General features: G+C 55.1%; 1 protein-coding gene across 3 annotated transcripts; it reads right to left on the minus strand.

Moving 5' to 3' along the window:
• Positions 1-64: 64 nt before the first annotated feature.
• Positions 65-8261, minus strand: LOC138818705 (EGF-containing fibulin-like extracellular matrix protein 2). 3 transcript variants are annotated; one of them, XM_070009745.1, is made up of 11 exons: positions 8208-8261; positions 6948-7065; positions 6678-6726; positions 5931-6137; positions 5283-5405; positions 4879-4995; positions 4614-4733; positions 2205-2324; positions 2004-2130; positions 1645-1840; positions 65-783 (listed from the first exon to the last, which is right to left on the minus strand). In XM_070009745.1, the coding sequence occupies exons 2-11, from the start codon at positions 7056-7058 to the stop codon at positions 622-624; spliced, it is 1332 nt and encodes a 443-aa protein (XP_069865846.1). In that variant the 5' UTR covers positions 7059-7065; positions 8208-8261; the 3' UTR covers positions 65-621. The 3 variants fall into 3 exon arrangements, with proteins under 3 accessions (XP_069865846.1, XP_069865847.1, XP_069865845.1); XM_070009746.1 differs by lacking the exon at positions 8208-8261 and adding an exon at positions 7776-8155; XM_070009744.1 differs by lacking the exon at positions 8208-8261 and adding an exon at positions 7331-7406.
• Between the last annotated feature and the right edge of the window lie 2372 nt (positions 8262-10633).

A 10633-nucleotide genomic window follows, 5' to 3' on the forward strand; every position in this document is an offset into this window, starting at 1 on the left:
GCAGTTGGGAAGCTGAGCAGGACAATCTGGAGTTTCCTTGTCAGAGAGATGGAGTCAATGGGCATTGCAGCTTTGAATCTACTTTATGTAATTAGATGGTCCCTTGTCCAATAAAAGTTCATTTGATAAGAAGCTCTATAACGTGGAAAAGAGGAGCTAGGAAAGCAGTCACAGTCATCATCTCATTTTGTAGATTGAGAAACAGGCCCAGGAAGCGAGCGGGGCTTAAACAAATATCTACTTTGAGGCAGCGCTAGGACTCTAACTCTGGGCTTCTTGGCAATGTCCTGGGTAAGGTTTCTCACCCCCCTCCACATCAGCCAAGCTGGGTGCTGGGATGAGGCCTGGGGTGATTCTGAAGCCCTCAGGCCCACCTCAGTGGAGCCCCTCAACCTGAACACAGCTCCCTTCAGGTGGGCTTGGCCTGCTTCTCCCAAGCCCGGCCCCTTCCCCAAGCTGAGGTTGCCCGCCTACCTCAGCCACCAGGACTCCTCCTTTCTCCCTTTATTGCCTTTCTATCCTTCACAACATCTTGCTTTTTAGCAGAACACAGTCATCTCTGAGCCCCAGGCTCCTCAGCTACAGGGGGCAGATGGCCCCTCTCTAAGGGTCCCCCCCTCCTCAGAAGGTGTAGGCCCCCACGAAGACGGTGAGTCTCAGTACGGAACTGGCCCGGTAGCTCATGAGGGAGTTCATGGTGACCATCTCCAGGTCCAGCACGTACTCCCGGGGGCCTGTCACTGGCCGGGCGAGGACCAGCATGGCGCTGACGTTGTTGATTTGCTGCAGGGCACAGTGGGTGGCAGGACATGGGGGTCGTCAGCCTCTGTGCCAGGCAGGATCCTGTCCCAGTGTCACTTCCACTTCACTTCCCGTCACAGGGCAGTCAAGTGGGGGAGGGGGCAGCCCTGGTCAGGCTGTTGTCACCCAGGCTCTCACACACATCCTTCTTCTAGCCTAAGGTTCTGCCCTCCAAAATAACCCCACTGGTTCTCTCCCCACCCCTCCCAGCTAGTTGCTTTCTAATCAAGATTAACTGATGACTCAAGGCCAGTGTTGGAATGATGGAGCCTTTGGTAATTGGAACAGACTAGACTCCCTTTCAAAGCCATCAGTATTTTTTTTTCTTCTTTCGGTGCTGGAGATCAAGCCCGGGGCCTCTTGCTACAGACTAAGCACATGTTGTATCACTAAGCTGCATTGTCAGCCCCGAAGCACTCAACTCCAAGGGGAAAAAAGCAAGCTCTGATGCCAAATGCCTCTAAAAGCTTAAATACAGCAGAACACAGGGGGTTTGAGGCCCTCCCACACACACTGCAAGCCACACCTGGACCCGTGCCAGCCTCAGCTAGCTCAGCAGCAGAACTGGATCCAATCCAACTCCTACACAAATCTCAACGCCATTCCTTGTTTTGTGGCTGAAGAAATCAAGGCCAGGTAGGGGAGGCCGATACTGAGGCTCAAACCCCAGTGATGAACTGCCTGTCAGAACTGTCTTAGAGGCTGGGACCCTGGGAATGTTCCATTGCACACACCAGTCCCGCCTCCTGGGATGGGAAGTAGTGGAACAACCTAGTCTCCCACTCACTGTTCTTAGAATAATGCATGTTGGGGGGGCGGCGGGTGAGTAAGAGAGCACCTTACCCTAATGTAGAAGTCCCCCTGAGAGTTTCCTGCACGGATCTGAAAGGCATTGTAGGCCCCGGGGTAGACGGAAGTTGCCTGTATCTGGAACACATCGGCGGGCACGCTGCGCTCCGAGGTGATGCTCATGTACCGGTACACAATGGATGAAGGCTGCTCTCGACACAGGGGGTTGGAGGCGGGGCAGAGGCAGCGGCTAGAGGCCCCAAGATGGAAGACAGTAAGATTCTGGCCCATCCAAGATCCTCTTGGGAATCCCAGCAGAAGACTACAACTCCCACCAGCCCTCAGGTGCACTAGCCCGCTATAAGGCCTTCTGGGAATTGTTTCCACAGAAGCCTGTCACTTCGGAGACTCACTTGTCCGACACCTGGATATAGGGCTCCACACAACGGTTGGTGTCCACACAATGGTATCCCCCATGGAAGTTGACACAGGTTTGGGCCTCAGAGCACTGATGCCCACCTGACTCACATTCATCAATGTCTGTACCAGGGCAGAGGGGCTGGAATCAGGGACATGAGCTCCTAAACCCATCCGCCCAACCCAGCCCCCTGTACCTTGGCAAAGCCGTGTGGCCATCAGCTGGTAGCCCTGTGGGCAGTGGCAGGAGAAGCGGCCTGGCTCATTGACACAGCGGTACTGGCAGAGGTAACTGGAGTAGCTGCACTCATCTGTATCTGAGGGAGGGAGGGTGGAGATGAGGATACCGGGACCAGGGCAGCCCTCACCATTGAGTCCCACAGCCCAATTAGGGACAAGAGCCCTGGATATGGGAAGAGAGAAGGGACAAGAGGAGCCCTGAAAGGCTCAGGAGGGGGATAGAGGGCTCAAAGAAAGGTCAGAGGGGCCAGGTATACCTGCAATCCTAGCTACTCAGGAGGCTGAGATCTGAGCATTATGGTTCAAAGCCAGCTCATGCAGGAAAGTCCATGAGACTCATCTCCAGTTAACCAGCAAAAAGCTGGAAGTGAAATTGTGGCTCAAGTGGTAGGATACTAGGGACAGTGCCCAGGCCTTGAGTTCAACTAGGGACAGTGCCCAGGCCTTGAGTTCAACTAGGGACAGTGCCCAGGCCTTGAGTTCAAGCCACAATACCAGCACAAAAATAAAAGGTCTGAAGGGTTTGTGGGTATACTTCTGTGGTATTCTGTATGCTTTAGTATCAAGCCCTGAGTTCAATCCCAGTACTACAAAAGCAAGTGTGTGAATAACTTAGAAGGCTATGTCTATAGGTTGGCCCAGATCTCCTAAGTCCTTGATCTGTCCCAGGACTGTAAGAACATTAATAGAAAAAACAATTAAAATTTTTACAAAAGGGCTGGGAAGGTGGCTCAGTGGTAGAGTGCTTGCCTTGCATGCATGAGGCCCTGGGTTTGATTCCTCAGTACCACACAAACAGAAAAAACCAGAAGTGGCGCTGTGGCTCAAGTGGTAGAGTGCTAGCCTTGAGCTGAGGAGCTCAAGGACAGTGCTCAGGCCAGGCCCCACGACCGACTGGGGGAAAAAACAAACAAACAAACAAAAAACAGGGCTGGGAAGGTGGCTCAGGGGTAGAGTGCTTGCCTTGCATGCCTGAGGCCCTGGGTTCGATTCCTCAGCACCACATAAGTAAAAAGAAAAAAGCCAGAAGTGGTGTTGTGGCTTAAGTGGTAGAGCGCTAGCCTTGAGCTGAAGAGCTGAGGAACAGCGCCCAGGACCAGAGTTCAGGCCCACAACTGGACCCTCCCCCCCCAAAAAAAAAAAAACAAAAAAAAAAACTTGAAATCTAAAGGCTTGGGCATACATTCAACTCCATTTCCCCATTTCCCTGCCAGTAACATGAACAGGTTAAACTAGCAGATCAGAAGTGTCTGCTGTAGTTCTCAACAACTTGTCCAATTCCTACAACCCACAATCAGTCTGCACCTAGTCCCCTCTTGGCAGCTATGAGCTACACACAGGATGCTGTTTTCTACTCTTGTTCCCCTTATGCAGTCAGGCATCAACGAGCTTCTACTCCATAGCAAAGTATGACAGAAAGGATACTTTCTGTGTGAGCCAGTGGCTCGCACCTGCAATCCTAACTACTCAGAGGCTGAGATCTGAGGATTGTGGTTAGAAGCCAGGCCAGGCAGAAAAGCCCCCATGAGACTCTCATCTGCAATTAGCCACTCAAAAACTGGAAGGGGTACTGTGGCTCAAGTGGTAGAGCGCCAGGCTTGAGCACAAAGAGGCTCAGGGACAACACTCACACCTTGAGTTCAAGCCCCACAACCAACAAAAAAAAAAAAAGGGCACATGACGTGACATGGAGAGAAAAGTCTGAGATTGAGCCCCAGCCCATCTCATCCTTGGAGTTTAATTAACTTAGGTAAAGTCACTTAACCTCTCTAAATTGAAGGCTAAACTTCTCAGGAATTCACCCAAAACTTATTTGTTTTACAATTCTCCCAATAATGGTCATGTTATTGTCTTGTTTGAAGAGAAAGGACAACAAAATCATACCTATGTCAAAGGATTGTTGACAGGGTGACACAAAGACCAAGTGTGCAGAGCCAAGTACCCTGCACAGAGTAAGTTCTCAACAAACTCCTCTCCAACTTCAGCTGCTGGAGATCTGATGAAGCCGGTCCATTATCACTGTCCCTATTCATCCCCTATCCAACCCATTTTGTAGAAGGAACAAGCTCAGAGAGACGAATGGCTTGCTCTAGTGCAGGATTCAAATGTAGCTCAGCCTGACTGCTAGGAAGAATGGTACCCATATCCTTCTCGTCTTGCCAGCTCAGAAGGAGACTATTGCACCTGAGGGTGCCCACCGTCTTGGAGTGCCCTGCGACCAGCGCAGGATGGAGGGCATGGTGGTGTATGGGTGAGGAGAATGGGACACGGAAGGGTCAAACACAACCATGTGGCTGCTGGTGGCATGGTGAACTGCAAGGCCTGGAAGGGCAATTTCAGAAACTCAGCGCAGGTTTTGGACTCACCACTGCAGGAGAAGCCATCCCGATGCAGCTCGTAGCCCTGGTGACAGCGACACAGGAAGGTCCCATAGGAGTTGAAGCAACGCTGCTCACACGGGGCCCCCATCTCACACTCATTCACATCTGAAGGTGCCAGGAACAGTTGGAGGGGTGAAAGGAACAGAGCAGCCCACAGGCCCCCTCCACTTAGGCTGATCTTAGGAAGGGAGTTCCCTCATCTCACACCTTCTTTCCCAGGACCCAGGAGCCTGGCCCAGCCCAGCCTCACCCACACAGGAGCGGTTGTTGGGCCCCAGCTGGAAGCCTGGCTCGCACTGGCAGCGAAAGGAGCCGGGCAGGTTCACACAGCGGTGCTGGCAGTAGCGGTAGCGACACTCGTCTATGTCTGGGATGGAGATAGGGGAGGAGGGCGGAGGGTAGAGGTCAGGCAGGGCCTTGGTCAGCTAGAACTCAAGGCCTCAGCACCCATGATCCATCTTGTCTTTACCTAAGGAGCTGATTGGGCCAGAGCCAGGCCAGCCTTGACACGCCCCCTGCCCACATACAGTGTGCCCCCCCACCCCCCCACAGGTGATAAGGGACTGAGGTGATTTAGGGAGTAGATAGGAAGAGGGGGCAGGTGCTAGAATGAGAGCCAGGCTAGGGCCCAGAACAAAGACTCCCTGGACTCACCCACACACTCTGGCCCGATCTTGCGGTAGCCATCTGGGCAGGTACACTGGTAGGAGCCAGGTAAGTTATGGCAGTCCTGGCTGGGGCGACAGTCATGCAAGGCCTGGGTACACTCATCCACATCTGCGGAAGACATCACTCAGCTCTGAGCACAATCCCACGTGCCACCAGCTTGAGTGGTGGCACACACCAGATAACGTTCACATGGGCACATGGTAGACTGGCAAGAACACAAGAATTAAATCCTCTCCACAGCACAAAAAACAAAGAAAAAAAAAAACCCAGCAGCCTGGGAGCCTCCAAAGGCACCCTGACCCTGTGACACCCCATATCAGTGGAGCTAAACAAGGCTCTGCCCACCCCCTAATATCACTGACACCGGGACCTTCACTTCTTCAAGGCCCATGGCTCCCTGGGGTGGGATATAGATCTTAAAGCAGATAGAGCCAGAGGCTGGGGAAGAGGGGACGGGGGAGGAGGGGCAGAGCTCTTACATCCCCGGGGGTGGTGGGGATCTGAATGAGTGGGGATCTGAATGAGTGGGGGTGCCTCACTGAAGAGCCCAATGGGCTTTGAGCAAGGGAGGATCAGGAGAGGACGCCTGGTGAGAGGGCTGGAAGCCTGGGTACTGGAGTGGCTGGCACTCACCCACGCAGCTCTCCTGTTCATCCGGCTCGTATCCTGGTGGACAGGAGCTGGGGTGTTCAGCAGGGGGCACTGGTGGTGGGGGTCCCTCGCCATGTAGGTCATTGATCACGGCAGCCGAGCGGGGCAGGCACAAGTAGCCCCCATAATGGTTGATGCATTTCATTTCGCCCTTGCAGGCCTCAGGAATGGTCAGGCACTCGTTGACATCTGCAGAGAGGGGCCTGCTGGGCACAGCCAGTCATCTGGGCTGGCCCTGGAGGTAGTGAGAGGCAGGAGCCCCGGCTCGGCCTTCTCTAAAGTGGATAAGGATGTCTGCTTGCCTAGGACCTGTCAGGGCTGCAGGTGGGGCTCCTGTTCCCTATTTGTCCCAATTCTCTTGCCTCAAAGTGGGTTTCAGCCCCACCTCAAGGCCCTAGCCCTAGCTCAGCCCAAGACTAATGGGCAGGCCTCCTAATGAACTGCCCTCCTAAGTTACAGGATAAAGAGCTGGGCTAGGTCTGTGGTTCAGAGAGATGTATGCAACCTGGCTCTCCTGGGTAGTGCTCAGCTGCTTGCTTACTGGGAGGGGGTAGATTAGAGGAAGAGCCACTTCTAATTGAGCCCCCAGAGAACCGGAGCTGGCCTAGGCCCAGCAGAGCTGAGTAGAGGGCAGGCCATTAGGCTCTGGCCACAGTTCTTGGAGGTGGTGGTTAACACCTGAACCCCAGCTAGGCTCCCGGGGCTAGTGGGTCCTGCAGGTACACTCACCCCGGCAGTGCTGGCTGTCTGGATCCCACTCATAGCCATCTGTGCATTCCTGGAAGGGAACCAGAGATGGCCAGCGCTCATTCCAGGTCTCCTCCAACCAGCCAGCAACCACAGGGCCTGAGCCCTGCCACCCTCCAAGCACGATCCAAACAAAAGCCTCCAGCCGACCCACCAACCAGGAAGGGGAGATTGGGTCCCCGCAGCTGCCACTCCAGTACCAACATCCTCTCTGCCCGCCCCATCCCAGGCCAGCGGCCCCACGGTCCCCACCGTATAGCTGTCCGGCTCCTCAGACTCCTGGGGAGACGCTGCCCCCAGGAGCAGCAGCAGCAGCGCCCACAGCAGTAGAGAGTCGCGGAGGCAGGAAGCGAAAGGGAGCATCCCGAGGCTAGGAGGTGGTGGGCAGGGGTCAGGGGCCTCTGCCAAGACACGCGAGCCCCCGCTCCCGCCGCCTCCAGCTCAGGGCCGTGCTTGGCACCCGAGCCTTCCATGGCTGGGGGCCGACTCCTCTCGCAGGCCCGGATCCCAGGCCCACCCGGCCTCTGCCCATTGCCCCAGCAGTGCGAGCCGTGGGGCGCAGGCCTCTGGGTTCCGCGCCGCGCTGTCTCGGCGGACGCTGGGGCCCGCGCCCTCCCCCGCGGACGGCCACTCACTTGGGCCCGAGGCGCCCGGCAGCTCCGTGGACTCCGGCAGTGCCTGCAGGCGGCGGACGGACGGGCGGACGGCGCAGCTCCCTGGACGCACGGCCCCAGGAAGCGCCCCCCGCCCGCCCGCCCGCCCGGCGCGGCCCACCCCGGCGCCTCCGCCCGCCCTTCGGCGGATTCCTGAGCCCGCGCCAGGGGGAGGGACCCCGACCCCCGCTTCTCCGCCCTCGGCCGGCCACAGGTCCCCACCCGGTCCCCCGCGGCGCTGCCCTGCCCGGAGCCGCCTCCCGGGGTTCAGCCAGGGACCCCCAGCATTCAGTCTTAACCTTGATGCCTGGCGTCCAGGCTCACCTGGACGGGGGGGGGGGGTCCCTTAGACCCTCACTCAATATATCCTGTACACCTACACCCTACCCAACCTGCACCCCCAGAACTGTATCCTGTGCGAACACACCTTGGTCCTGCCAAGACCCGGACTCCGATGGTGCACCTACATCTCACGGGTACCAGGCACCCCAAACCCGCACTTCATTCTGGGGGCTCCAAACCCTCACTCGCCTCCCTCCAAGATCTTATTCTGGGCTCCCAGGTGGCCCCCAAAGTGAGGGCGTGGGGACCCTGGCGCAGGCAGGAGACGCCCCTCCCCCCCAGCAGAGCCGTGCATCCCCGGCCCTGCCCTCCTCCGCGGGGCAGCCTTCGGCCCGGTGGTCCTCCGCTCCAGCGCGCGTCCCCACGCCTGCCGGGCTCAACGTCGCAACTGTTTGGGGGCAGCAATTCCCCTTTGGCCCCAAATGAATGGAAGCCCCTAAGACAGGCTGGCATGCCTGAACTCCGGCGAGCCGGACGCCCGGGCCCAGTGCCAGCCCCTTCCCCACCCTCTTCTCACCCACGTCCCCCGCCGGGTTTCCGCCTCCGCCCCCAGCGGAGCGCAGGCCTTGGGGCGGAGCCGGGCCCCCAGGAAGGGGCGGGGCCTCGCCGTGCAAACGTCTCAGGGCGGACCAGACGGGAAAAGGCTGCGTGTCCAGGGATCCCCCGCTTGGGCCGGGCTGCGAGCCGGAATAGCGCGGCCTACCCCTGCCTTGCCCTTTCCTTCTCCATCCTTGCTTGTCCCTGCCATCGTTTCCAAGGTGGCACCGAGGTGGGGCTGTGCGGGGAGGGGGAAGGGTGCAGGTGGTGGCTAAGGTGTGAGCCCTTGGGGTTCAAGGAAAACTACTGAGCGTGGCCTTCGCACTGCCCAACGCGCAAACCACTAGGTCAAGGCTAAAAATTAGAATCCAAACCAAAAATGACGGCTGGAGATGGTGGCACACACGCCTGCCATCCCAGCACTAGGGAAGCCTCTTGCACATGCAATAAACTATTCATTGTTCCTACTCTATTGTAAGTATAAAGTGATGCAACTGCTATGGAAAACGTTCTGGTCTTTTCCCAAAATGTTGCATGATCCAGCAATTTCACCTCTAGGGAAAAATGAAAACATTTACACGCCAAGATATCTGTATGTAGTACTGGTAGCACTTTTTTTTTTTTTTTTGTAGGTCATGGGGCTTGAACTCTGGGCCTGGGCGCTGTCCCTGTGCTCTACCTCTTGAACCACAGTGTCACTTCTGGTTTTCTTTCTTTTTTTTTTTTTGGGGGGGGTCCGGTCGTGGGGCCTGAACTCTGGGCCTGGGTGCTGTCCCTCAGCAATTCAGTTCAAGGCTAGCACTCTACCACTTGAGCCACAGTGCCACTTCCGGCTTTTTTCTTTCTGCTTATGTGGTGCTGAGGAATCCAACCCAGGGCCTCAGGCATGCAAGGCAAGCGCTCTACCACTGAGCCACCTTCCCAGCCCCCCACTTCTGGTTTTCTAGTGGTTTACTGGAGATCAGAGTCTCATGAACTTTTCTGCCCCCGCTGGCTTTGAACCCTGACCCTCAGATCTCAGCCTCCTGAGTAGCTAGGATTACAGGCGTGGTGAGCCACCGGCACCCAGCTAAAGCAGCACTATTTATAACAGCCAAAATGTAGAAAGAAGCCAATGTCCATCCTCTGATAAATTTTGGTCTATCCATTCTTTTTTTTTTTTTTTTTTTTTTTTTTTTGTCGGTTGTGGGACTTGAACTCTGGGCCTGGGTGCTGTCCCTCAGCTCTTCAGCTCAAGGCGAGCGCTCTACCACTTGAGCTACAGCGCCACTTCCGGTTTTCTGGTGGTTTATTGGAGATAGGAGTCTCACGGTCTCTCCTGTCCGGGCTGGCTTTGAACCGCGATCCTCAGATCTCAGCCTCCTGAGTAGCTAGGATTACAGGCGTGAGCCACCAGCGCCCGGCTGGTCTATCCATTCTTGTATTCAGCTACAAAAATAAATGAATAAATAAAGGACTGAAATGCTGATACTACTCCAATATGGGTGAATATTGAAAACAAAGTACTAAGTAAAAGAAGCCAGACCTGGGCTGGGGAGGTGGCTCAGTGGTAGAGCGCTTGCCTTGAGCTGAAGAGCTGAGAGATAGCACCCAGGCCCAGAGTTCAGGCCCCACGACCGGACCCCAAAAAAAAAAAAATCTGTAATTTTAGCTACTCATGAGGCTGAGACCAGAGGATTGCAGTTTGAAAACCACACTGTGCAGGAGAGTCCCTAAGACTCTTTTTGTTGGTGGTGGTGGTGGTCATGGGGCTTGAATGCTGGGCCTAGGTGCTGTCAGCTCAAAGCTCTATCACTTGAGCCACAGCACCACTTTCGGTTTTCTGGTGGTTTATATGAGATCAGAGTTTCATGGACTTTCCTGCTAGGGCTGGTTATAGGCGTCCTAAGACACTTATCTCCTAATTAAATACCAAAAAAAAAAAAAAAAAGCCAGGAGTTGTGGCTCAAGTGGTATAGCACTTACTAGCCTTGAGTGAAAAAGCTAAGGGACAGTGTGCCCGTACCCTGAGTTCAAGCCCCAGGACCAATTAAAAAGAAAAAAAGAGGAGGAAGCAAAAACAAGAAAAAATCTCACCTGATTATTAAGATTTAACCATTCTAGGCAGTGACAAGGACCTCATTCGATTCTGCCAAGCTATAATGGGACAATGGGATGGTGTTACCACGCCCTTTCACAGATAAGGGTGGCTGAAAGATTTGTCTTAGGTACAGCCAGAGTGGTAAGGACAGCATGAGGATTCAAATCCCGCTGTCTCCAAGATTCTGACTTGGTCCCATATCAGTGTTTATCAATGTTAAGAAGCCACCATGTGAACAGGTGGCCAGGCTGATGGGTGTGCACTATCATTTCATTCAAACTTCAAAGAGAATTGTTGCTGTTACAAAAATGAAACACTGATGCCCA

Source organism: Dipodomys merriami, unplaced genomic scaffold (assembly GCF_024711535.1).
Source record: "Dipodomys merriami isolate MVZ:Mamm:240054 unplaced genomic scaffold, mDipMer1.0.p SCAF_78, whole genome shotgun sequence".
In the NCBI taxonomy this organism is placed as follows: domain Eukaryota; kingdom Metazoa; phylum Chordata; class Mammalia; order Rodentia; family Heteromyidae; genus Dipodomys; species Dipodomys merriami.

Coding starts and splice junctions, on each gene's coding strand:
- LOC138818705 (XM_070009745.1), bottom strand. CDS start 7,058: ATGCTCCCTTTCGCTTCCTGCCTCCGCGACTCTCTACTGCTGTGGGCG. Junction 6,727..6,947: donor AGGAGCCGGACAGCTATACG/GTGGGGACCGTG, acceptor GTTCCCTTCCAG/GAATGCACAGATGGCTATGA. Junction 784..1,644: donor AGGGGGACTTCTACATTAGG/GTAAGGTGCTCT, acceptor TGTGCCCTGCAG/CAAATCAACAACGTCAGCGC.